This window comes from Buteo buteo, chromosome 12 (assembly GCF_964188355.1).
Source record: "Buteo buteo chromosome 12, bButBut1.hap1.1, whole genome shotgun sequence".
In the NCBI taxonomy this organism is placed as follows: domain Eukaryota; kingdom Metazoa; phylum Chordata; class Aves; order Accipitriformes; family Accipitridae; genus Buteo; species Buteo buteo.
The window spans coordinates 24,841,091-24,867,967 of record NC_134182.1 but is presented as its reverse complement, the minus strand read 5'-3'; the positions used below and the strand labels follow the sequence as shown (position 1 = coordinate 24,867,967).

The window sequence follows — 26,877 nt, the reverse complement described above, 5'->3', positions numbered from 1 at the left end:
AGCTCTGAGTGTTTGGTTTTCATAGTATGTGTTGTAGCTCTGCTGACCTAGCAAAAGTAACCTGCTTCTTATATAACTTGGAACTTAAAGAAAAAAAGGAAAATTGACTTTTTTTTTTTTAATTGAATCTAACTGGCAGACAGTCAAGCCGCACAATACTAGAGGATCTAAATATGACTATGCAAGAGCAAAATACTGGGAATTAATTTAGTTTAGTCTCCAGCTCTTCTCTACAAGGAAGAGACAAAGAAAAAGGTAGTGGTTGTTGCTTCTCCTACCTTCGGGGGGGGGGGGGGGGGGGGGGGGGAGATAGGGGTTGTTGTTGGTTTGTTTTGTTTTTTTTTTTTTTTTTTTTAGGTTAAATATAGTTTTAACATTTTCATGACTAAACTCTAAAAATAAGTTTAAGAATTTTTTGTTTCTATATTTCCATGGTCAAGAAAAAAAAAAGTACTATAAACAGTGGTAAAAATTATCCTGTACTTCCACATGCGATTACCAAGGAGCAATTTTGGCATAATATTGAAGTGGGAACATTTCATAGTTTCTGGGGAAATACAGCACAGAATAAAGCAGATGTCTTGACTAGAGGGCAAAGGATTTTATTATGGAGAATGGTGAACCTGTCCCTAAAATGTTAACCTTAGAGGTGAATTAAGTGAAACATAAGAATATAAAGCTCCCTCTACTAGCTGAGAAAAAGTCACCACAAACGTTAGTACGTAAAAGAAAGCAACAACAGGCAGAAAACTGTAATAGATAAAATGAACAAAAAAACTAAAGGAGATTCATAGTTTCTATCATGTTTGTTGACTAACCAAGAGGAATTTTCCAAATCCAGCTGCCAACAATATAACATGGATTATAATAATGTATTTGCTACAACAGAATCTTCAGAAGTGAAAACTACACTGCACCAATACCGTAATTTGCATTGAACACTCGCTCATGAGTCAGCACCTGTTTTCCAGGCAAAAAGGCTGGAAATATGGCAAGACAAAAATTCAGTATCCTCCGTGGAGAAGCTTCAACCCTCTGTGCATCAGAAACCCCAAATTTCTCTTGTTACGAATGTCTAGAAAGTGAGTCAGGGACTGTTTTCAACATTTCTCCCCCTTCCCCAATTCTTAAACTCTTGATCCATCATTATTTTCTTAATGCTGCTCTTCCGTCTTTTAAACTGTTATTTCCTGGTTTATAGATTAAGAATTGAAAACTGAGATGCAGTTGAATTCTCGTGTGGCCAGGACCTGCGATGGGAGCAGGTGAGCGAGTTGACTGAGTAGTCATCTTTGCTTCCACTCCCACACAAGGTTCACTGCAGAACAGTAAGAATTCCAAATATCTAGGTATCTTCTCAAGTTGCAGACAGCAGAAGTCTCGATCATTTTATCATTTTTTGGACGTTAAGAACCACAGTCCATTTATGTACTTTTTAACAATAGACAGAAAACTATATGACATAACTATAAAAGAGATACTTCACATTTTCACAGGTAAAACATCTGTATGTTTAGCGTTCCTTTTGCTAAGTTTTAATGGGGCAGGGAAGGCAACAACCACGTATTACGCTTGAAAGAAAATAATTCTACCGTCGCCCTCAGGGAAGGAGGTCAACAGCTTCGTATGCACAAGCAGAGTGTCTCAAAACTTTTGGAAAGCACAGTTCTTGCTTGGCTCCTTTGTTCTTGCACAGTTCTTTCCATCAGCTGCAGCTCCGCTACCGCAGAGCGAGGAGCAGCGGCAGGCCTGTCCCCCTCGGAGGAGAGGGATGGCTGTCAGTAATTTCTGCAAACGCTCACAGCCAGTAACTGCAGCCTGTTCTTTGTCTCCTGCCCTGGCCAAACGGAGCAAAGCAGGGCTGCGGGAGGAAGAGCCACGGTACTGCTCTTGAATACTCTCCTTGGATCCAGTGAAACTTCGTGAGCCTCAAGAAGGCGAAACGCTGCGAAACGCTCCTCTGCGAGAGTTACGACTGCAACGTGACCAGTTGGCATGCACGGCATTAGTGATAATGGTCTGAGTACACAGCACTGTCACAGTTACTGCCTCAAAAACTAACTGGAAGTGATGCTGGGTTTGGTGGGGGTTTTTTATTCCAAAGAAAATTCCCTTTTAAGGGACTTACCTTCTCCAGTGCCAACGAATCCACAGGCTCAAGACTGATGGAAGCCAGGGACTGCAGAGCTGATAGACTTAATCCACCTGCTAAAAAGGATCATGCTGGAGCTGGTAAGAACCACTGGCTGCACAGTCCAAATCTAATTCACTTAACCCAGTGTGACGTCCCTAGAAAACTTTATTGTCTAGCTTCTTGGCCAGGCAGAGTCACGGAAGCAATATGAAATCAACAGCCCAGGGTGACAGCAGTCCCTAAGGGGGCACAAGCCCCTAAAGGCACTCTTGTAAGTCAGCAGAAAAAGGATATCCCACACCAAGCTATACTGCAGAATTAAAACACTTACAACCCAGTCAGCAGTTATGTCTACTGTGAACCGGAAAAGAACTGCAAGGCTGAAATTAAGCTTTTTTTATACAAAAGTTGGCACAAAACTTATTTGAACTGTTTTATCGCCAGGCTGACAAGACCACAGCCACAATCTGGACATACAAACCAGCACTGTCCGTCTTCTCTGTCTCTCATTTCAGAACGACTAAAGGATCGTCATCATTTCAGGAATTCAGAACACCCTTTCTAAATAAAACCCACTGCACTCATACAGTCTCAGTATGACCCTGTACATTAGGACAAAACAGCATTTTAAAGCCAAGCCCCACTTCAAGCAAGCGTGTCTCCCAATCTCACAGGCAGACATCATCCAGTGTTTCACATACTCCAAAACAAGGCCTAATATAACCCAAGGCTGATAGTACAAGGTATTTTCCCTCACTGTGGATTTCCAGCTCCTCTCTCTAAACAGACAAAACCCATCAAGACCCCATGCAAGACCTCTGCCACAAAGTAAAACTCCTCTTCAACATTAGTCATCCTCTCATCAACAGGACGGAAATAAATACACCTTTATCTCTAAAACTGCTCCTCTGAACACATACTCCACAGCTATGTTTTGAATTGTACTCAGGGTATTATCAGTGAAATAGTATTTTCAGTGTCTCCACATGCCCACAACATTTTCTTTTTTTCAGTAATCCCCTTCGCCAACACTGAACTCTTCAGCATCTGAGGGCTGCCAGGGCTTGCTTAAGAAGTTTATTTATTCTCTCTCTACCTCACTGCAATAGCTTCATAAGAAATCATCACTTCAAAACAGGCAACAAAATTGGGATGTTACATCCAGGTATCACTCTTGCTTACAGTTCACCTGCTTAGTACAAACTTGCTTTCATCACCAGTTTAGTATGCTAGGCTGTACATCGCCTTAAATGACAGTGTTAAGACTCACCAGGCATCACACAGATCTCACATATCAGAGCTCTCAAGTTGCCAAGGTCCAACCACCAGCTATTTTCAACATGACATAGGGAAGCACAGCATCAACACATTTCTTTCTGAAAGGAAGACTGCTTTCTACACAGAATTTTTAAAGAAATGTCAAGTTTTAATTATTAAAATAAAATAATCAAACTTTTGCTATTCAAATGGCTATCACCATAACAACCAACCTCCTCATAAACGTTCAAGAAGTATCATCTTCAAAATACTAGATGAAGTAGGAAAGTAATAACTTCACATGAGGAACTGAAAGCATATGTTAGAGGTAAGTCATTTTCAGAAAGAAATCTGTATTATGCATAAATACCCATAGCTTTTACACCACCAATAAAACCTACTGAATGATCTCTGTGGTATTGGTTTGTAGGTAGCCATTATATGGAGTTGGATGACATGAACAGGATACAAGTGAGAAACTATACATATAATTCTGAACACCAAGATGTTTCAGGCATTTCTGTCAGTGTAGTGTATTTTTTAAAATATATTTACATTAAAAACAGATGACTCTTTGGTATTTGGGTGTTTTATTTTAACTTATATTTCTATAATAAACAAACCTACAGCCAAAGTAGCACCTTCCTACAAACTACCCTAGTTTTTGGCTGAATTTCTTTCCTTCACAGTACTTCCTTCAAAGTTCTTTTATGCATTCCACAAAGACTCTTCAGTCAAACACTAATAATTTCAAAGGAATGGTAAAGACAAAACAGCCTCACACATGTGTACCAATAAAGAGCTTTTCAACGTAGGCCACACTGCCTGCGTTTCACAGCCTAAGATCTCCTTCTTAAAAAACCAAACCAAAACCAAACCAACGCTGTCCCGACTAGAACGGGAGGTACACCTAGTACCACCCAGAGCAGAAGTTCCCAAACACCCGTATCGCATCCTCAAAACGGTACTGCAGAGCTGGACTGTGGCTGCAATAGCACTTGCATTTCCCGATCAGCTCTTCAGAGTAGATCCACAGAGGATGAAGCAAGGAATGAGGTGTCCATGAGGTGTGGGCATGCCCAGGAAGATCAGAAGAGAGGACTGATTTGATGCAGGGTAGCTGGGGAAAAGATGGTTAGGAGTAGGCACAGTAGATGTGCTAGAAAGGTGAAAGAGTAAGAAGGTTGTGCAGAACTGACTGTAGCACTAGAAGAAAATTAGAAGTGGGGAGAAATCTTTTGCATGTGAACTTTTATTTGGACTTACTGAGAAATAAGAGACTTGTACAATTCCTTCAAGACACTACATTCAAAAAGTCATTCTCACTCACATGATTATTCCAGAACTGCAAAATAAAGTTATAAACTAACCATCAGGTACCTAACTAATGGAACAAGCTGGCATCCCTTCCTATTTCTTCACAGGTCAAGAGAAGTATCTGTATTAAACTTCCCTGTTGCAGCAGAGTGTCAACTGTACACAAAATTCAGAGTAGGCATCAAATTCTGTTAAGTGATTCTAACCCCTTTTGAAAACCTTAAGCTGCTTTGAAATTTGACACTTCAGTTTTAATCAATATTAACACTCTGAACTGAAATATCTAGATGTTCCTAAAATACAGCACCTAGAGAAAGAAACCCATACTGTTACTTTTAGATTTGTCATTTAGTATTTAACAGACTCATTACTAAGCATCCACTAATTGAGGTCTTCATTACACAGGATGGTATACTTATGAAGTAGATCACGAGGATGTGGATTTCTTCCGGCTTGGTCCCGTTGTATCCCCAAATGCAAGATGAGGGCTGTACCCCAGGTATTACAATATGCAAACATACAATAATACCTGCAGAATTTATCATATCCCCACACCCATGACCTAGATAGCCCTCTACTAGTAAATACAGGGAGGCAATGATCCTATTCTTGGGCTGTTCTCAGCCACCTCCCGAGCTGCTCTGTAAGTCAAACCACCAATAAAACGAAGCTAAAATAATCTCCCACATGACAAGCACACTGCAAGCAAAGACTAGCACTAAGAGAAGAGGAACCTTATTAAAGATAGCTATTAACAGCTATTGCTTCAAGATACATTTGTTTCTAATGGGTAACTTTATTCAGCTACAAACATCTCACCAACAGAAATGAGTCACTCCATAACACTGTAAGCTTCCAACACTCAAAAATCATGCCTTCCACCATAGGTTAAACCATTCACCATCGCCATGCTCCTGCCACTGCTGCCAGTCCTTACAATAGATTCCTTTTAAACATCACTTTGTCATCTCTTCACTTCTCAACTATTAACGTTAGAACCAAGAAACGGGGAAAGAAGAGAGTCATGTGTTGACACCTAAATGCAACTAAATGCAAGCAACCACTTTGAGTAGTGGGCTTTTCAGAAGGGCTAGAAGTCTGAACAATAAAGGATACAGAATGTTGAAAGCCCTTCACATTTCCCACAACAACAGTCAATATGAGCCCTATTAGGATAGCATGTAAGCATCCCTACCGATGTCTATTCTCATTACACTACAGCTGAAAAGTACTTTTGATATATACTCAGATGAAGAATAAAGACACAGAAAGAGACATCCACAGAATAGATGCAGGGGTTCTGCCACCTAGTGGCACCTAGAGCCTCAAATTATTGTTTCTACCATATTATTATTACCTTATTTTATTTTTTTTAACTGGAAGCATTTGACAGCACAGAACAGAATAGAGAACACATAGTTTCACTGGTATTGAAATTACCAAGCCTGATTCCCTGTGGCTGTTTCAGAATTGCATTCTGTAGCACCCAAGATGATGAGATTTTCACTTGAAGCTTTTCTAGCTGTTCAGATAGTCATAGTATATTTCTCTTCATCCCTCCTCCAACTCCTGTAGATTCTCTGCTACCTAATATTGAAGCTGATTTCATGTTGTATACTCTGTCTCACAATCAGCTGCGAATTTTCAGTACTTGCAGTATTACTGTATCTTTGAGGTCCCTATCCATTTATCACAGCTGCTGGAATCATAACTCTCAAAAGTAACCATGGGCAGGAAACAGGGAAAGGCAGAGACTGAGAGACAAACATAGCAGAATGATAAAAGCCTCGTTTCCTCATGACACCGTCTGCATCACTGTTTGTCAATAGAGAATCTTTGTCGGCCCCAACAGCTTACAGGATTCCCCTGCCCAGTTCACAGCATGGACCCACAGCATGTCATGTCAAGGCGACAGGGACAGAGAAGAGCACAGAGGCAGGAACTCCTTAAGCCAAGCCGCTAGCAGAAATCCCCCTTTTTGCCAGACCATAAACTCAAAAGCCCCCTTTCCCACTTGGGATTCAGAGCCAGAAGCACTTTAATGCCTAAACTAGGTCAGTCTTTGTTTACACAAAACACAGATGAGAAAGGAAGTATCACTCACTCAACTTGGTCAGGATCAGTCCAAACCACCAGACTGCAAAGCACAGAGCAGCATACTGCATCTCTCTTTTTTAAGAAACGAAACCTTATCAAAGGCACACTCAGAGAACACACCTCACACAGACGTACCTAGGTAACAAACAACTCTCTTCCATATAAGACAGATATGCTTCCTCTGTAGGAGTACTGACAATGTAATTTGAAGCAATCTCATATTCTTACTAGGCTATACCCTCACAGATGCTTTAGGTTCCAGACCCCATTTGCCAACTTTTGTAACCCTGGTAAGCCATAAGCATTTCTGGGCTACATCTACTACAGATTCCTTAGTAAATAACAGATAGGTTTGGATATTTTAGTTTCAGTCCAGAACCAAAAAACAAAACAAACAAACAAAAAAAACCAAAACACAACAAAAAGCCACCAATATAAACCCAACAACAACAACAAAAAACAAACCCAACAACAACAACAAAAAACAAACCCAACAACAACAACAAAAAACAAACCCAACAACAACAACAAAAAACAAACCCAACAACAACAACAAAAAACAAACCCAACAACAACAACAAAAAACAAACCCAACAACAACAACAAAAAACAAACCCAACAACAACAACAAAAAACAAACCCAACAACAACAACAAAAACCCCAGACCCAAAAAATCCACAGCATAGGCAAGATTACATGCATTATACAGCTGTAAGTCCTGTCCTTTTGACATTTTTCCTTTGCCTTCAAATTTTTTCCTTCGACTCCATAGCAATCCCTGTACTCCCCCCAAAGTTCCTTAGCTGTAGCCTATGGCAACTTTCCCCCTTAAGGGGTGGGGAAGAAAAAAGGAGGAAAAAAAAAAAGGGGGGAAGATCTGCCAGAGGAGATCGCAGGTGTGCCAATACTGCAGAGCTAGCAAAGATTCACAGATCTCTGCTGGACTTTTATCAGAAAATAAAAGAAGGTTTCAGCAAGTTTCATTTCTTGCTTTCTAGTCCACAGATTTGAATTTCAGCTGTATAAGGTACAGCTGTAAAACAAGCATATAAGAACTACCACAGTGATGAAGAGAGGTGCATATGTACCTTGATCTGAAACCATGTTTGATCACTCAGTGATGAGTTTTGCGGACCACAGCTGTAAAGACAGACTAGATTTCTGCTAGAAAGCAAAGCTCTCTTTCCCTTGTCAACAAGCTAGTAGCTTTCACAGTAATAGTCCCTAGGATTGAGAAGGAAAACAGAGATTGTTGGAATAAGTGTGTTGGCAAAGCAATACTTCACAAATGTAGGACTGTGAGTAGAAGCCAGACAGAGATTTCTTCTGTCTGCAGCCTCCTGAATCAAACCAATGGTGGCTCAGCACAGAAAGCATTAGGCTTTCTTACAGTGAGTGTTCATGCTCTAGTCTATGTGTAGAAAGCCACTCCCATTACTGGAACATCATGGTATTATTCAAAAGAAGTGAAGGATGTGTTATCATGAAGATATATCTCTATCTCAATTTTCAGGTTTCACTTAATCTCACTTCACACTAGTACTGAACAGCTCTGTCAAAACTCAGATGCAACCTATGGAACTTGCAGAGTACAGCAGTAAACCACAGCTCCTCATGTAGGACAATCCTCACAAGGGTTATTAATGAGAGGTTAACCAGACTCCACATTTATGCCTCATTTCAACAAATAGCTTGCTCAGACAGAATGGCACAGGATGGCAAGTTGTTTTCAGGCAGTATCGATGTGTATCATCCCTTTATATCATGCCAGTTCCTACAGACTTGGTTCAGGAATCTCAGTAACACACTGCAGAGTTTTGAAAAAGACTAAGGAAACACGCACTTTCAAAAAAAAAAACCAAACAACAAAACAGCAACCTGATAAACTTAGAATAACTTTATGCAGTAATAAAAAGTTCTAAAATAGCACATTTTACATGTTGAGAAGGCCACAATTTTCTCCTCCCTTCATTTCTATGAATCTCTAGAGCTGCACCTCAGACTCATTCATTAAATGTTATGTGTATCATGTTTTGTAGGAGATCCAGACCTATCAGTGAATCCATCAGTGCACCCATTTCTTTATAATGAACAGAGCCCTGCTACCCAGGTACAGTTCTCAAGTCAGGATCCAAGTCCCACCCACCCTTAGCTACTTGTATGTTCTCCCAAAATTCCACTTTCCTGAAGTACTCTATTCCTTGCTTAACACACCTATTGTCACAGAGCGAACAGCATCAGCAGACTGATCTGTTAAGCATTTTAACTCTTCAACACTAAGAGATGTCTGGAAAAAAAAAAGATAGGCATTTCTTTCTCATTTCATCCCCCCCTCGACACACACTCCAGTTTGGTCTTGCTTGGCTCACTTGGTGTTTCCAGCTTCTAAGACAGATGGGAAGAGGAGTCTTGCTCTTCTTATTCATGACTTCTAGGGGCTGCTAGCATCTTGTTCAGGGACAGATCCAGTTCAAGGAGACAGACAGCATTTAGCTCCCAATAGCTTTCTAGCTCTAGCACGCAAGTTCCAGGCTCAAGGTGTTTGTCCTTCTACCCAGTCTGCCTACTTTGCAGTACATCAAAGCCCCAGCAGAAGGTACCCAGTTATTGCAAGCGGGAAGCTGAAAGCAGTGGCTTGCACACAGCAGGCAGGTAAGGATTGGATGCTTAGACCACCGTCACAGACTAAAGAATACGCTCCAATTACACAGCTGATGTGGCAGTACGAAGCGCATAACTTTTGAAAAGCAGCAGCACTGAGATTGCTATTTTAGTTTTCTGTCACATGTGATCTATCCAGGTAAGGAATACCCACACTGCCCACAAACTATAACAGCACAATAATTAGAAAATTTTGTTTAACAGACTTATTTTATTTTACATCTTGTTTTCTATCCATCATTCCAGTATAGTATATCAGTCACAAGTTTATTGGACAATTTTTGATGTTCAAAGCGGTTTTCTTCAGAAGCACCCAGATTGGCTTTTTAAAAATACAGTATTTTTACTCAAATTGTAAAATCTTGATACTAATATTCTAACCTGGCTTCTAAAAACATACAAGAGATTAGGAACTCATGTTCCAAACTCTCATAAAGCAATTAATACATATTACAGAAGGACCTAAAGCAGAAAGATGAAACATCTTGCTTTTGGCATTACTCTGTCCCCTATTCACTTCTACAAGAAGCCTGCAATGACAACTGAGAAGAAAAAACATCAGACCTACACAAGTAAGCGTGCCAAATAGCTGGAAGCCCCAGCTCAGATGGCTAGAATGTCAGGCATTTCCTCCCTTGCTGTATGTGACTGCATCTCCTAGCCAGAGGTCAAAAGCAGATTTGAGTTCCCAGTTTTGGGTTTTGTTTTATGTTTGTTTGTTTTAAATCAAGACGGTGTTTTCTTTGCCCTTCTAAAGTTATATGCCAATTCCAAACATGTTTAACATTTAACATATTAGTGCATTCATTTATAGCAGCTGTGATTCTGGCATGTGTATCTGACAAGCCATTTAAATTCTAACACCTTAAATTATGTAGATTGGTTTGTCACCATGACAACAATTTCCACATGTCTCTAGAACAACGTTGATCATACAAAAGTACTATCTGTTCTCTTCCTAACTGAAGCTAAAAGTTAGTGAAAGCTTCACCTCTTCTGGACAGAAAGGCAGTATTTACATCTTTTAACATAAGTTGACGTAACACATCTGATTCTAGATAAGCTGTATAATGTACATCATATAAGTTACTTGATGAATGAGGATGGAATTTTTCTTGGATTTGAATAGCAAGAATTTTAAAAATACTTTGAATACAGAACACTTGAGGGAATCTAGAACAACAGGAAGAGAACACCCGCAGGAATTCAGGGGGGGTAGAGCTATTGCTTGTTGGCACTAAGGCTAACAATGCCTTTGGCTGGGGGGTTTGGGGTTTTTTTTGAGAAAGCCATTCAACCTTGAGGTCAGTGCTTTGCCTATAAAACACCCATGCTCTCCCCAAGTGTTTGTGCAGAAGAATCCTTTATCAGTAACTAGAAGCACAAACAGGTGCCCAAAAATATATTGGCAGCGAATAGACAGATGCGCCAGCATTTGGAGAGCACACATTTTGGTTTTAAGCATCCATAGAGGGCACACACGTACCACCTATGCTCAGGTCCAGCATGTGAGGATACTGGCCAGAGTACCATCTCACTGCAGTGTCACCAGGAAAGGTGGAACTGAGTCCTGAAAAGCCCATTTATAACTAGGTGGTTTCCATACTCTTAAACAGACATTTGGACTTTTGTTTATACTGTGAGCTGTACCCCTGCTAACACTCTGGAGTAGGGTGACAAATTCTCAGACATCTTTGTAAGAGGAACTTATAAAAAAGTTTTACGCAGGGCTTTTTTCTGGGGGGCAGGAGGGGGTAATCAAGCAACACCCGCTCATACTGAGCCTAGAAGGGCAAAGTAACAGGCAAACAGGAGCAACAAGCTCAGAACAAAACTTTCCACCTAGATCATTAGATCAGGCTGTCAGTGACAGATTACAGCTAGTTAGACTAAAGCAGTCATGGCTGCAAGAAAACTGAAATGGTTTTGCACACACACACACACCCCTTTTTAAAAGGGAAGGGCAGACTATGGATTTGTCACATAGCATCAGCCAGAGGTAATGCTACTAAATTAGTAAGGACTGATAACCTGCAGAAGAAAGGTTAGTAAATCAAAATCCCCTTAAAAAAAAATAATTATTCCGCCCAACCCCATGGGAAGATGAGAAGTAGTTAGCCACACGTCTGAAGAGATTCAGACGTGATTTTTAATCGTTATAATAGTAGTGCTGTTCTCCAAAGATGCACCTCTACCAGAAAAATAATCACAGCCAGTAATAATGAAAGGGCTGCTTCCTAGAGAGGTGCCTCACAGCTAGACCTAATGAGGTATTCACTTGACACAGAAGGAAACTTTGCCATTTCTAGGAAAGAAAATGGTCCCAGACTAAACATCTCATTCCCAAGGTTGTTGTAAGTGGGTAACAGCAATTGGATGAAAGACGACAAACAGAAGGAGGCCAGGTCTTCCACTTGAAATGATCCACAACGTACAGTAAAACAACTAACCAATGGAGCAAGTGGAGCGAGTGCTCAATGCACAACCCCATGATAGATCTAGGACAGTTACAACATTATTTTCCAGAGGTTATTACACTCAAGTCTTTGATACACTTCTGAATGTGGAAACAAACTAGAGACTTTCTCTACAGATCAGCACCACTGCTGGCAGCAGTGCTGAGCAGAACCTTGGGTTGAAGGTGATGGGGGCAGGAGCACAGCTAGACCCCAAAACTTTGACCAGCAATTAAAACTCCCTGCATTTACCAGCATCAAACAAACAACAGTGAAAAGGCACGTCAAGTCCTGTATAAGTTAATGCACAGAACACTAAATATTATTATAATTTTTTTAAAAAAAATAATACAAACCTACATTTTTGGTAGGGGAATAATTTTGTTTTTCTTATCACACTAATACCACAATTCCATTGCAAATATTAATCATTTTGCTTTCTTACAGAGCAAAAATGTTACATTTGCAAATTATTTGATGGGGACATCTGCTATTACTGTATTAATTAGCAAGTGCTTTTGTATGGAGAAGGGGAAGAAATGTGTCATCTTCTAGTAGTGAATAAGATAAAACACAGGTTCATACACATTTTTGGAATGTTTAAGTTGGACTGAGTTAAATTCTCATGCATCTTGAAAAGAGTACTCTTGGAACAGCTATACAAGTATCCTTGCTCTATTTAAAAGCTGCTGGGGCAAACCAAGCTTATTAAGCATCCTATCTGCAGCCTGTTCTGAAGTAGGGCCAATGGAAGTTTTCCAGAAACACTGCTCTTTTTCTCCTTTCTTCTCCCACCTTCCATCCTGAGCAAGAGATTATCCAACTTTACCAATGTTTCTCTGAAACTCAACTGGTTCACAGGATCTTGCTGACTCTAGACTCCATCCATCAGTCTCGGAGACAAACATTTTGCTGGCAATGCTTCATTCTATTGCATAGAAAAGTTAGTTTGATGCTGTGGAAGCTCCATAGTGTTCTATTTAGAAAAAAAACCAACAACAACAAAACTTCACAAAATAATTCAAGGTCTAAATTTGGAGACAAAGAGCTAAAATAGTTTGTCACCATGCTATACAACCATTCAGAATTAAAATGGTGGTACATCATTCTTTTAAAGAGACAACTGTGAAGTCTACCAGAGGTGATCAAACAAAAAACCAACAAAACAAAACAAAAAAACCCCTTTCTTCTCCAATAAATTTTTCCTCATTTTTAGAAACACAACTATTGTATTAAAGTTGTCATACTGACCAGTAAATCACTGATACTACTATCACTGGATACATTCACTCAACACTGAGTTATCTCTGTCAACATCAATGCTGCATATATCCAAACAAGATTTGCCCTATCAAAACAAGACCTGTGACCCAGCACAGCAAGTGCCACAGGAATACAGCTTCCTGTTAGTATGCAACATTATCTTAATGTTTACACACCACTCAATTTGAGATCTTTGCTCAGGTCTCTTCTGTCACAAGCAGATAACTTTTGATCCTTAAAATCAACACTTCATCTGGAAGCATTCTGCTAAAAGTCACCTGCTCCATTTTCTCCCTCTTCCCCAGTTTTAACAGAAGTTAGGGTCAAGCATTTATTAAAACCTGTAACTTGCCACTACAGTTAAAGTGGCCATACTTCAGCACAGCCTACTTGCCAACACGGAAAATAACATCTGAAATGCACTGAACTTATCAAAACCAAGATCTTACCATTTGTAAGATACCTGTCCTGTTCTTCTTCTCTTACAGAGGCTCCAGGTACAGTAAGTTATCTCGTATTCAGTTTCAGATGAATGCAGGAAAGCATTTGAAACAGAAAAAGGCAAGAAGAATGCTCCTTTGTCTCTAGGATCAACCACGCTTTAACCATCCACATCTTATTGCTAGCTTTGTAGGATGTATTTGTCACACGGTCCTATCCCAAGGCCTACAGTTAAGGTTACACTTCTGTCCACAGCAATCTTGGAAACTGCAAGTTTGAAGGAAACTGAAGTGTCACAAATTGAAGATCCAGTACCCTCTCCATAAGCATTACACACCCAAGGGATTTGGATGTAAGAAGGAAAGGCGAGAGTGGCATCTGCACAGCAGCTCACATGAGCAAGTGTAGCACAGAAAGACAGTTAAGTTCAGTTACTACACAGTAAAACCACCACGTTTACATAAAATGGCAAGGAAAAAAAAAATCAAAGTGTAAAGGTACAGTATTAGTTATAATTGAAGTAATTTATCTAATGCTAACACTTCTAGTTTTCTAACCAGCTGCTCAGTTTTGGGTTCTTTCTTCAATCTTCCCTCCTAACAATTTCTGCAATGCAGTTTCTTCCCCCCATTAATACAAATAGCATTATTCATAATCTAATTAAGCCTAAAATTAGGTGTCCAGCCACATCAATACAAAAATATGAAAGTCAGTTTTCTCTTTTGATATCTTTCTGAAACTTCTGCTAGGTTTTCTTACTGTCAGATTGAAATTTCATGGCACAGATGTTCTCTGTGTGACAACTCATCTTAAAAATAGGACATGCTAAAAGAGCCAATACATTAGAAAAAGATCACACTTCCTTGATCAGGGAACAGTACTGTGAGGAGCTAGAGTCAGAAAAGTGACAAGTCCTGCAAATTTAACACTGCTCTGTTACGCTGTGAAGGCTACTGCACTGGCAGATGTGCCACTGTCACAAAACCCTCTCATCAATTAATGAGGATGTTCTCTTCCCTTTTGGTTTTTGGAAGACTTCTTTGTATATTCAAGTTTACATCAGTATTCCTAATCTGTACTATTTCCACATCAAACAGTTTTTCCTTCTCTATCTATGCTTTCAGAAACAAAGCCTGAAAGCTATACTGCCATTTTCCTCTCTGCTTCATGTGAAATTTTGCTTTCAAATGCATTTACTTGCTTTCAAATATATTTACTTGGCTCCCACAAGCATGTTCAAGGGTAAAATCTGGACCTTTGCCACAGTCGCATTCCTTATTGCAAATACATGCCAACCTTCAAAGTTCTGTTATTTGAGCAAAAACATATGTTAATTGTTACGCGAGAGGAGTGGAAAGTGTATCAGATTAAGCACATTTGAAAGTATTTCGCTCGTCTCCTTGCTTGATAATTCAGCATAAAGCTGGATTTATTCTGTTCTAGTTTTTCAATGTAGCCACAGCCATTAAGACCACACAAGTGAAGTTCAACACAAAATCAGACCTAAAACCAACCAAACAAGCATTCAGAATAAAATTACCTTCTCATATTTGTTATTCCAGGACTGGTCTAACAGGTATTGCAACATTTGCCAGCATAAAGTTATTCAGTTACATGTAAAAAATAATGGAATGCAAGGAGTATGTTGCAATAAGCCAGTTTAATAGATACCAGCGACTTAAAAGGCCTTTTCCTTTCACCTATGAAGGACAGCAGTGAATAGTGCAGAAAGGTACAAGCCAAGTAACCAAGAAGCAACTCTTCAAATAACAGTTTCAATAACTTGGTATCAGCAGCAGGTTTTACATGCAGAGATGCAAGTGAAGGGTGTTTATTTACCTAAAGCACTAATCGCATCTTTCATCAAAAAAGGTACAAATTTTATCCTTCACATATATTCTGAATAAAGACTGGGCTTAACTTTGACATGGAAAATACTTATACTTTTGGTAGAGTATGAACCGATAAAGAAAGTCGATTGGTTTCTCCTCCTAGAGCTCAGGTGTGCACTGGGAGAACTCGAGATACACAGAAGCACTGCCTTTCCTATGGCTGGCGGCACTTATGCTCTCCGTGGTCCTCGAGAACACCTTTGTCTGGGTGTTCTTGGTGTCAAACCAGTACCTGGTATTATCAAAACAAACACTGCTACCAAGTTACTTTCAAGAAGCAAGCTAGTACCAGGAAGTTTCTTACCTTTGAGAGAATCTGCAGACTGAAGTTTTTAGTAAATGCCAACTTGAAGTACAGCCCACCTAGTGAAAGACTGCATGCCTCTGACCCATGACTTTCCCCTCCCTTCCCAGAGGGAAGAGGAGATAGCTGTTCTAGCAGGGAACATATTTTCAGGAGAGAGTTATCATTCCAAAGGCCTGCCACTGCCTCTGAAGGGGGAAGGCAGCAAGGCATGCCGCCTGCCCACAGATCCTGACCTGCTCTTGTAGAGGAGGAGGAGGAGGGAGAGCAGAACATCTTTGGGTTCCTGTTCTTTAAAGCTTGGCTGGGCCATCTGAACTGCTGCCAGGCTAGCATAGAGGAAGAGAAGGAAGAAGATCCCAGAACTGGAATACAGTCTTTGAAACTACTGAGGTTGGGTCACACCAGACACCACCTCCCAGTGGTTCTTCATACGTGCTAGGCAAGACTGAGATAATTGGACTGACACTACACAACAAGTTTTGAGTGCTGCTACCTACCAATGCCCTACAAATGCATCCTGATGAACTACTTTCTTTCACTTCTCTCACCCCCAATCCTCAGCATCTCGCACAACAAAGTCTGAAGAACTGACTCTTCTGTACCATCTGCACCTAATTCTTAGCAGATCATGACTGCAAGAATGTATAGATGCAGCTTATTAGACTTCTGCCTCTTACTGTGGCTCAGCAGACAGATAGCATCTCATCACTTTTCACTCTCTGGCCTTATTTTCCACAGTCCACTCCAGCAGCCCAAGTTCAACCAAGCTGTCATCATTAGCAGTCTCCTGAATAGAAGCCAGCTTTCCAAGCTCAAGAACACAGGATTTCCTGAACCATATCAGAGCAGGCACTCATCAAGACAATAACCAAAAGCAAAACATTTTAAACAACAACAACAACAAAAACCACCGACACAGGAATCTATTATTATTTAGGTATGCGATAGCTTTTCCAGACAGTTTCTTTCTAGCCCCAAATGTGTGCATTTCCTCGCAGTAGGATGGTTTGTGACCTCTATACCAACCTTCTATATGAAAAGTCACTGACAGTCCATGTAGAGAAGCAGACACTTTAAGCCTGGTAATGGAGTTGTGAGACCTCTAAGGCATAAACGAGCTTTATTCTCATACTAAATCCAAAACATAGCACTGTACCAGCTACTAGGAAGAAAATTAACTCTATTCCAGCCAAAACCAGGACAATGCTGTATGGTACTCCAATCAAGTAACAAGTCTTTGAATGCTTGCAGTATGTCTACACAAAGATTAGTTAGAAGTTAGCTATCAAGTTCCATGACAAAACCAATCCTTTCCAATGTATCTAATCCTACGGTTTCCCAGGAAAACAAGGGCAAGGGGTGAGGATGACAACTGCCTTCAGTACCTGTATTATTGAGACCCCCCCCATTAACCTCTCGGTACTTTCTTGCAAATAGACATCAGCACCCCTACAGAAGTTACATACATTAGAGATTAAAACAGATGCTTCCTATTACAGGCTTCCCCAGCTGAGGGCAGAGCAAGACTTTGGGAGACAAAATAAAGAACATGGCTTTTGGGCCTTGTCAACAATATCTAAGCAACATGATGTTAAACCCATGCAGCCTGATTTTGGGAAGGAAGGACAGATAAAGTTGTCTTATTTGCCTTATGTGGCTTGTTTAAGTGAACTGGGGTACAAACAGGATGAAATAGGTAGGCAAAGAAAGCAAGGAAAGGAGGCAGGGAAAGGTAAAGGTAAAAGAAAATATGAAGAGCCCAGGAAGGCAGGCAGACACAAGCCAATAGTGAAAGAAAATCCTATATGACGCTAACAAGAAAACTTTGGGTTAGCTGAGTAAGCAAGCTAGAACTGATACCAAGCCCAGAAGGGAAGACCACACACAACCTGAAAAGCTTAAGTATAAGACAAACTAGAAGTAAAAAAAAAAGGAAGATGACTAGAGAGGCACTTGAAAGGGAAGGTGCAAGCACAAAAAGACACAAGAAACCAAAGTACATGCAAAAGCTCTAACCCCTTAGCACATACACATTCATATCTGGAAATGGGACTGCAGATTTTGGCTCACTGCTTGTTATTTGCCAAATCGTATTTATGAAACAGATTCCACATCTGCAGGCAAAGATAGCTTTCAGTGAGCTGTACAGGTTGATTGAGCTGGCAACTACAGCTAACGCTATGTCATTAGCACCAGCATCTCCTGTGCATGGACCTATGTATACTTAGTATGGTTGGGGGAGCCTAACTGCACCCTTCCTTCTTCTTTCAAGGTAACAACAAAAATCCAACAAGAGAAAAAAAAAACAAAAAAAAAAGAGAGAGAGAAAGAAGACAGAAAATCCATAGAACTCATTTTAATCAGAACAAGCAAACCACACTGGTCTAGCACCACTGGTCTCTATAATAGCCTTGCCTCCACTACTCAGGAAACTGAAAGACGGGTCCTCAGTTAAATGAATTTATACAGCCCAAGATAACTTGTCATAAATATGCAACTTTAATGAAATTGCTTGAGCCAGAATTTCTCTAGAGGCCATTGTATACTAATTTTCTAGGTTGCAATTTGTCAAATACTCCGTAAAGATATAAATCTATTTCAGCTGTGCTTTTAATAATAGTACTACCAAAAAAAAGTTCACTTGATAGGACCCTCCCAATTACCTCCATAATTAGAATGAAAGCTACCTGACCCATTTTCTCCTCAGCAGGATGTGGTTAAGTATCTTCCCTTGCCTCAGCTGTGTTATGGAAGTTCATCAACATGTGAATGATACACAAACTTATAATGAATATAAAAAATCCTGCAAAGTGACACATGTCACTGAACAACACAAAACATTCTCAATTGCTTAATAAGTATCTTCAAAGTAGAAAACACATGGAAGTAGCTGCTTAGATGACACTTTTCTTCTTTTAAATTTTCTTCAGAAACTCCTGTTATGGTGTATCCATCAATCAGGTGCTCAACTTAAGTCTTTTTAATCACACTGTGTATTAATTATCCATATCAAGTATTGAGGAGAGGGAACTTAGACTACCCTGTCTTGGTCCCACTTTCCATAGTAGCAGGTTCTATTAAAGTATTTCAGGATTTAAATTACTAGTTTCAAATCTTCCTGCCATTATCTTTAACAGACAAGCCAAAAGAGTGAAGTATATATCAGTACTTTGGATTTCAGTAAAATCTTAATTAGACATATTTAACAGATCTTATGAATCACCTCTTTTTACATGACACTACAGTTAAAGACTTAGCTTGCCTTGAAGAAACTGAAATATTTCTCCATTTAACATGGGGAAAGAGCCCTCTGGTTTGCATGCTACCTAAGCTGTGTTTCAGGTGGATTTTCTGAATGGATGAATTCAACTTTCAGACTATGAACTTTGAAAGCCTGAAATACTCAAAGAGCAAATACTGGCTCAGACACACCAAAGTGGCTATCCCATTCTACCTAAGAGACTTTGCTTGCTTACCAAACAGGGATGGGTCAAGTGCAAGGGGAAAAAAAGTTATTCTTCTTTTCCATTAGCTTAGGTACAGGATGAAGCATGCATTTTAATTACCAAAACAAGTAGTAATGTATTTAAAGAAATAACCTCCATAAGCAGTTAGCATTCAATTCCCAATCCTAGTTAGAGCAAGAGGGAATAAACATTTACAGTGCAAAACACAGCAGGCAGATTTGACTGACTACAGCTGTCAAATGCAGACAAATCAAAGTTATGCTATGACTTCTGCCCTTCTATTAAGAAATATGGATGGATTTAATTTCAAACATTCCTCGGCAGTAGGGTTGGATAGTCTGAGGATGCAAATGCAAATTCACATTCTTATGAGTAAAGGCTGGACTGTTACAACACTCAAGTTATAACTGCCAGATTTCTGGTATTTAAGGGTACCATTGTTGTTTCATCACTTGCATCAACTATCCTTCCTGTCTGTCAAGGATTAAAAAAACAGCAGGTCCTAAACTCTTCTGCTTGTGCCCTGTAGTCTGAGGCTTTGGAATAACACCCTCCCCACTCCCCAAAAAAGAAATAAAACCAAGAAAACAAATAAACAAAAAAGAAAATTACACCTCTGAAAAACAACTGCACCATCACTGTCATACCAAATAGTTTACATTTAGAATATTGTTACCTCATGGCTAAGTTTAAAATGCTATTCTTTTTAAAACAGGAATTTAGCTGAAACAAGAGGTTACTGAAGGAAAGCTACTCAAAGAATCAACCTGCTTAACTACACCATTCCACAAACTAAGCCCATTTCTTCCGAGCCTGCAAAAAAAAAAAAAGGCATCCCACAGCAGATTTTCTTAGCAAGTTAAACACATGATGAATTGTCATGCCAACAGAGTCCTGCTAAACTACTGCAGACTTAGTCATGCATTCACAAGTAAAAAAAGAAGTGGTGAGTAAGGTTACTTAAGAACCCATATATGCTACTGCCCACTACTACAGCAACAAACAAGAGGCCAACAAAGGTTGTGCCTCTCCTCTTCCTAGAGCTAAAAAAACACAAAAAAATGCACATAAAGCGCTTGTACGCCTTTAGTGACCAACATCATGACCAACGTCAATGAACATTTCTGCCAGCTACATTTTTTTTCCACAACGTCTCCTCATTTCAAGTCTGTAGCTTGAAAACAGTTTTCTTATCACAAAACAAGTACAACAGATGACATCACATCACACTTCCTTAACTTAAACATAGTAACTTTAAATATGGTTAGTAGCCTTGTAAATACATTTACTTTTGCAATATGACTTTAAACATTGGTTTAAAGTAGACTAATTAAGCAGGTTCACTCCACTAATCAACTTGTGCATGTTCCTGGATACTTTGGATAATAAACAGTAATTACAGCATCATAGAAAGGGTCCTAGATCAAACCTTTGATAGCTGTTCAAAACAATTCTAGAAATACACCATGGGAATTTAATTCCAACTGGATACACTTGAGCCAACTCATTTCCAGTTCAGCCATAAGCAAACAAGAAAACCCCAAACACAAATATCCATCACATACGTGTGCAGAAGCATAAACATATGTGGCCTAATGCAAGTCTAATCAAAGGAACATGGAAACTGAAAAATACAAGCAATTAAAGTAATGCTACATTATGTAAACCTAAAGAAAATAGTGATTCATGCATTCATATAAGAAAAAAGTAAGTATTATCAACAACTACTTTTTCTACGCCTTTGCTATTAAAATCCACTGTGTTTATTCATAGTTCAGTCATATCAATAGATCTAAAGAGAGTTTTCCACACTGATTTACAGCTAAAGATATGTGAAGGTAGGTACCATGAACTATGAACAGAATTGTTTTAGTCTCAAAATCTGCAAACATCATAACACACAAAGTATCAGTTTCTTCCATTCTTAAACCTATGCATTTGGCAGGCCTAGCTTACTGAAGTCCCATCTTCCTTTAAAATATACAACTGTCTTCTGAAAAGTACAAGACCACAGGTATCTGAAACTACCCAAGTCATCCTGAAACATATTAAACTAGGCCCTAGCTTTTCATCAAATGCACAGAAAAATTACTAACTCTGAATTACCGAAGACAAGTGCTTACCTTCAATCCTTTTTAAGGCCGACAGGCAAGTATCCCGGCTTGGAAATTCAAATGGATTATTACAGGTCCGAATGGTGTCACATTCGCATTTCCCGCTGATTATGTTACAACCTGTTATAAGGTTTTCATTGCACGGTTCAAATCCAAGAAGCTGATCATCATCCCAGTTTTCATCTAAAATAAACAAACAAACTCGCTCACTATTGGATTTCGGCTGCAGTATGTAAATTCAGCTGCTTTGGAGTTTGGTGAGATTTACTTCAAGTTCAACGCAGTGCTAAACAGAAGATAACAAATTTAAAAAAATAATGGATTAATCTAAACTGTGGGATTTGCCAAATACCATGTTTTGCAGCTGTTCTATTGCCCATTTTGCTACAGCTACTGGCATTGTTTACTTCCATCTGTATGAAAAACTATGACGTCTTGCAGAAATGCATAGCTGCAGTACAAATGAGTGCTATTCTAACTGAAATAACTTTCGCAGATACTTGAAGTTATATTTATCATGGAAGTGAGAATGTTGGGACAGAATCTGCAGCTGTTACAGAAGTCAAAATTGAGTTAGAAGGAGAGCATTTTTAAACCCGATTAAAAAATACATCACATAGAATTCACTCCACAGAGATAACTTTTTAATAAAAAATTACTGCAAGATGCCAGGCCTCTGATTCTGTAATATGACCAAAAGTGAGTTTTCCAGCACTCCTGGATTACCATCCATACTCTAGGAGAATTGCTCAAGCACATCATGCTCCTTGCTGTCAAGGGCAGGGGGATAGTTGGGCTGGAACAAGTCTCTCTGCTCAAATAATTCTGCTCCTTTTGAATCAGTCCCATCAAATGCGTGTAACTGATGTTCCCACTGTACAACTGACCATTTTCCTTTTAGAAGGCTACATGCAACAAGAATTTTATTATTTTTTTTCTTCCAGGAAGCAATAAATCCAGTCGATCCAGAGTCACACCAAGATTACCAGTCCTACAAAGTCTCAGCTTCCTTAGGTCAAGTGCATATACAGCAACAGCCCACTAATGCACAAGTTTAAGCAAGACACATGCTTTTTACGCAAAATAAACTAGGCATTAGGTATTCTTCACTATAGAGTGCCAGATCATTTTCCAGCCTTGTCTGTCTACCAAAACAAGTACTACAAAATAGTCACACCAAGTAGTCCACTAACTTCTAGTAATGACAAAAGGAACAAATACCTATTTTCAATCTTTACATCCTTATATTCACATTGTGCCTTCTAGCAATTTTATATACTATCAACAAGCAAGTTTCCAATACAGATCCTGCCAAGAAACACTTCAAAACAGTTAAGACATCTTCCAGCTATGAAGGTTGGGGTTTGTTGTTGTTGTTGTTGGGGTTATCAGAAGCTGTCCTCCAGTATGGGCAGCCGCAGCCAAGTACAAACTGTTTGTCATTCAGTAGTCTGACACTTAAAAGAAGTCTAAAAGCTGATAGTAGGTAACAGTATATACACACACACATACTGACATTGACATGCAAGTACTGTCCACCCACAGAAACATGCAGAATATTCACTAACCTGCTGCTTTCCCTGTTTTGGGGAAAAAACAACTAACACCTGGAAAGAGCTGTTTACCACTTAAATATTGTACACGACCTACAGAAAGCGTCACAGCAGATTCTCACACGTACGTTGTTCCTCCCTGTACAACCAACTGCTTGCTTTCTGTTACAGGTTGGCAAAGTAACCTGCTGACAAAAAGCACTGAATAAACAACCAAGTCGATTTTAGACATGAAGAAGGGAACCTCCATGGGAACCTCATGGCTCTTCTACTCCATAAAAATAGCAAAGGAAGAGTAGTCATTAACCCGAGGAAGTAATTTGTCTTCCCCCCCCAGTTAAAGTTAACCTATCATTCCATACAGCAGCTGTATCAATAAAAGTCAAAGGAAGCACCGAAGTTCCTAAAGAGAAGCTATTAACATTTTTTCAAGAGAAGATGCTGCTTCAGTAATGCTTGGGACACTTTCATTGTGAGAAGGCCATGCATGCAGAGGGAGGGAAAAAAAAATCATGAGAATTTGGAGAACAATAATACATCCTGTTTTTGAGAAGCCGGAATACAGCCTGGACAATTTGTATTTTACAAATCACAGCAGTAATCCACGTAATGACAAGAACAAAAGAGGCTAGAGCTATGCTCCAAGACTTGGTGTTTCAACTTTTGTAACCGCAGGGACCACAGCTTCATCCGGACCGGTCCGTTTAACGGTCTGAAGAAAAGGGTTTGAATTGCTCCCTGTTTCTGACACGCAGGCTCTCCTCCCCAGCAGGGTGTCCGGGCCGGGAGCTCCCCCGGCCCCGGCAGCCGCGGGGCCCACGAGGCAGCACGGCCTTGCGCTGCTCTCCTCCCCACCAGACCCCCAAGACCAGCCCAGTGCAGGCAGGGAGGGCACACAGACTTTTGCTTTTCCAGCGCACCGCTTTGGAGCATTTGTGCGGTTTTGCCCTGTCATATTTCAGCACTACATCTTTTCAAGGCTGACAGGATCAGCAGGATCCCCGTCACTCAAGAGCTGCTCACCCCACATAAGGTGGGGCCCAACTGGCGCGGAAAGCAGAGCCACCCCTTTCTCACGGCAAAACGCTTCGATGCAGATGTACCACACGCTGTGGCACTACCCACAATATTATCTGATTTCCAGGACAGATTAGTGTTTGATCTCTCACCTGCCACCTCTCGCGGCTTTTCAGATGGGAACAGAAAAGGAGGTACACAGGAAGAGCGTGGCCCCATACACTCAAGTCTTCAGTGCCACACACCTCAAAAATTAGCTTGGTAGCCATTAAGAGGATGGAAGAGAAGAGAAATCCCTCAGTAATACTTGCAGACTATACATCTAACGTGCTCAATCTTGAAACAAGGTATTTTTCATTACTTAGAGGGAATACAAAAAAGGCCCATTCAGACAGGAAGAATGCAAATCCAGTTTAGCCTGGACATCTTTTACCAGACTGCTTTTCACACAATTTCATTTAGAAACAAGATTTCCATCAATGAAGGAGCAAGCACGTAACAAGAAAAAAAGCTTATTCTAGTTTAGTAAATGAATGCCAAGTCTAGCATGATCTTTCATGCAGACTTAAGACTCGTTTTCCTAGCCGATTTTGTCCTTTTATGAAAAGAAGTTAAAGGTCCTGTTAAATGAATACTTACTTGTTTACCACTTAAGAGTAACCCTCAGAAGTCACATCAGTATAAGCAAAATTCCTTGGAATGAAAGGTACAACCACATGAAAGCACTTGCACGAGCTAAAGGGATGAATCCAGCGTCTCACTTTAATTCAAAGCTTTAATTACTTGATGCAAAGGCATCTAGTGCTCTGCTTGATACAGATAAATGGTGGCCCAGTACAGCATGCTTGTTCCTTTAGAGGTCAGCAATATTTCAGCTAATAATGGAAGCATGTCTTGAACAAAGTCTAGGCTCTGTGAAACATATAATCTAGCCTCTATTATTCCCAAAATCATCATGTCCTGAGGACTATTCCAAAAAACTAAGTTTTACACACCAGTAATTTGGAGACCTGGGACAGTTCATGAACAATTCCAGACTGTAGCACAAACATTTTCCATTTTCCTGCATTCTCTGTTTGACCTCCTCTATGGCTTCCTTTTCAGGACACTGCTCTTTCACATGTACCTCTCAAAAATCTGGATGGTATGAAGGAAGAAACTGAGATACAATCATTTGTGAATGCTTTACTCCTCTGCAAGCAGGGTTGACAAACCCCAAATGTAAGAATCTAAGAGCCTCTCAAACCTCAGTACGTACATCCTATCCACTAGCTAAATTCTAGGACACTTAAAAATACAAAAATCAAGTAGGTGTTTAACATTCTTAAGTTTTTAGAAACAATCCAGCTGAACAGCAGCCAAAGTAAATTGTTAGTGTTCATCCAAACTGACCTTAGTTTAGCTGCAATTTCCACCATCTCATTGTGCTGGCATGATCAGGTAGGGGCAAAAAGAAGGGACGGGCTATTCTTTTTAGCAGTTCTGAGTTGACATTGGACAGTTGTTACATAGCCACTGAACTACCTTTTGCACACATGTCTAGAAGTGGTTCAAATGCTCCCAGCAGGCCGATAACTATAGCTTGAAAGTCACTCTTTCAAATCATTTCTATCCACATGCAGTCCGCCACTCTCTCCAACTCATTCAGGCAAGTTCCCTTTTCAGACAATAAAGTAGTTCTGCATTTACTCAGACAAAAATTAAGTCTTGGACGTAATACTTTTTAATTCTTCTAAGTGTGCTTTCATACCATAAGGAAACGATGGGCGGGGAGACATCATCTTAATTCAAAACTTTTTTCATTTTCTTCCGTCACTCATATAATCACTTGCTTTCTGCAAAGCAAACATTTCAGCTTGCTAACAATTCAAGTGCTGCTCTGGGTTGCTGAACTCCCAAGGCCTGTCATAGCATGCATCTAAAGTAGGGAAGAGGATTAAGGCATTAACAAGTTGAACAAGAGGTCCTTAAACAACAGGTCCAGTCTGGGAAACAGACTGAGAAATATGTCTCTGGTAAGCAGCATTCCATCACTACTTCTGTGCTAAATCCTATATACCAGCACTCACAACACAGCACTATGCGAGGCATAATGCTCATGATTGAAGCAAGCATTTATGTCTTCTCCACCTGAAGAGCTGCTTGTGTTTCCAGGAAAGCATCCAGCTATGAGAAACTAACTTGGAGCCTTATTTTTAAAGCACACAGTAGCTCACTATAGTTGTATTTATTGTCCCCATATGCAAAGGATCATCTCAAAACAGGTGCAACTTAAAAGTACCAGGAAAGATCTTTTCAGAGACTCCTTCTCTGCTGCTTAAATTTTTTGCTCTCCCTCCCTTGAAGTTCTCAATTCCTTCTGCCTGCCACAGAATTTTCTCTTTTGTGCCCCAACCCTTCTCCTCCTTTCTGGACATTTAATGACTATCAGCTATTGTTTGGAAAACAATATACTGTTCTCCTTCACTGTTTATAAAGTTAATGCATCACCTCAAACCTACAAGCAACACACTGTTATGGTCACTGATGTACCACTTTTGAAAACTAATATTCAAGCACTGCACCCACAATAATCTTAAATTACAGTTCGGGGGGGGGGGGCACTAAACGTAACTGGAGTGAATCGAGTGAACTCCCATAATTGACATTTATCTGCAGCACTTTACTCAGCTATTTCTGCCTTTTTAAAGTGTGACAGGCAGGTTCTCAGGACGCTGAAAGAGCAAAGACACCATCCAATACATTGCTGATCTGAAAGTGAAACAGTCCAAGTCACATCTTACAGACTCTTGCATCCTTTTAAATCCTGCATTTGAAGGAGGAGAGAGAACGGGTTTCACAGTGACACAGAAGTGATCCTTACTGGGCCTGGTACTGCCCTCTGGGAAGGTGGGAACCTT

The 26,877-nt window shown here is 40.0% G+C and overlaps 1 protein-coding gene across 1 annotated transcript in view; it reads right to left on the bottom strand.

Annotated features, from left to right (window-relative positions):
• CRIM1 (cysteine rich transmembrane BMP regulator 1) overlaps nucleotides 1-26,877 on the bottom strand; it is a 203,928-nt gene that overhangs the window by 167,731 nt on the left and 9,320 nt on the right. Inside the window, exon 2 of the mRNA XM_075043079.1 lies at nucleotides 21,417-21,590. Within this exon, the coding sequence (XP_074899180.1) occupies nucleotides 21,417-21,590 (174 nt within the window). The remainder of the gene's footprint in view (nucleotides 1-21,416; nucleotides 21,591-26,877) is intronic.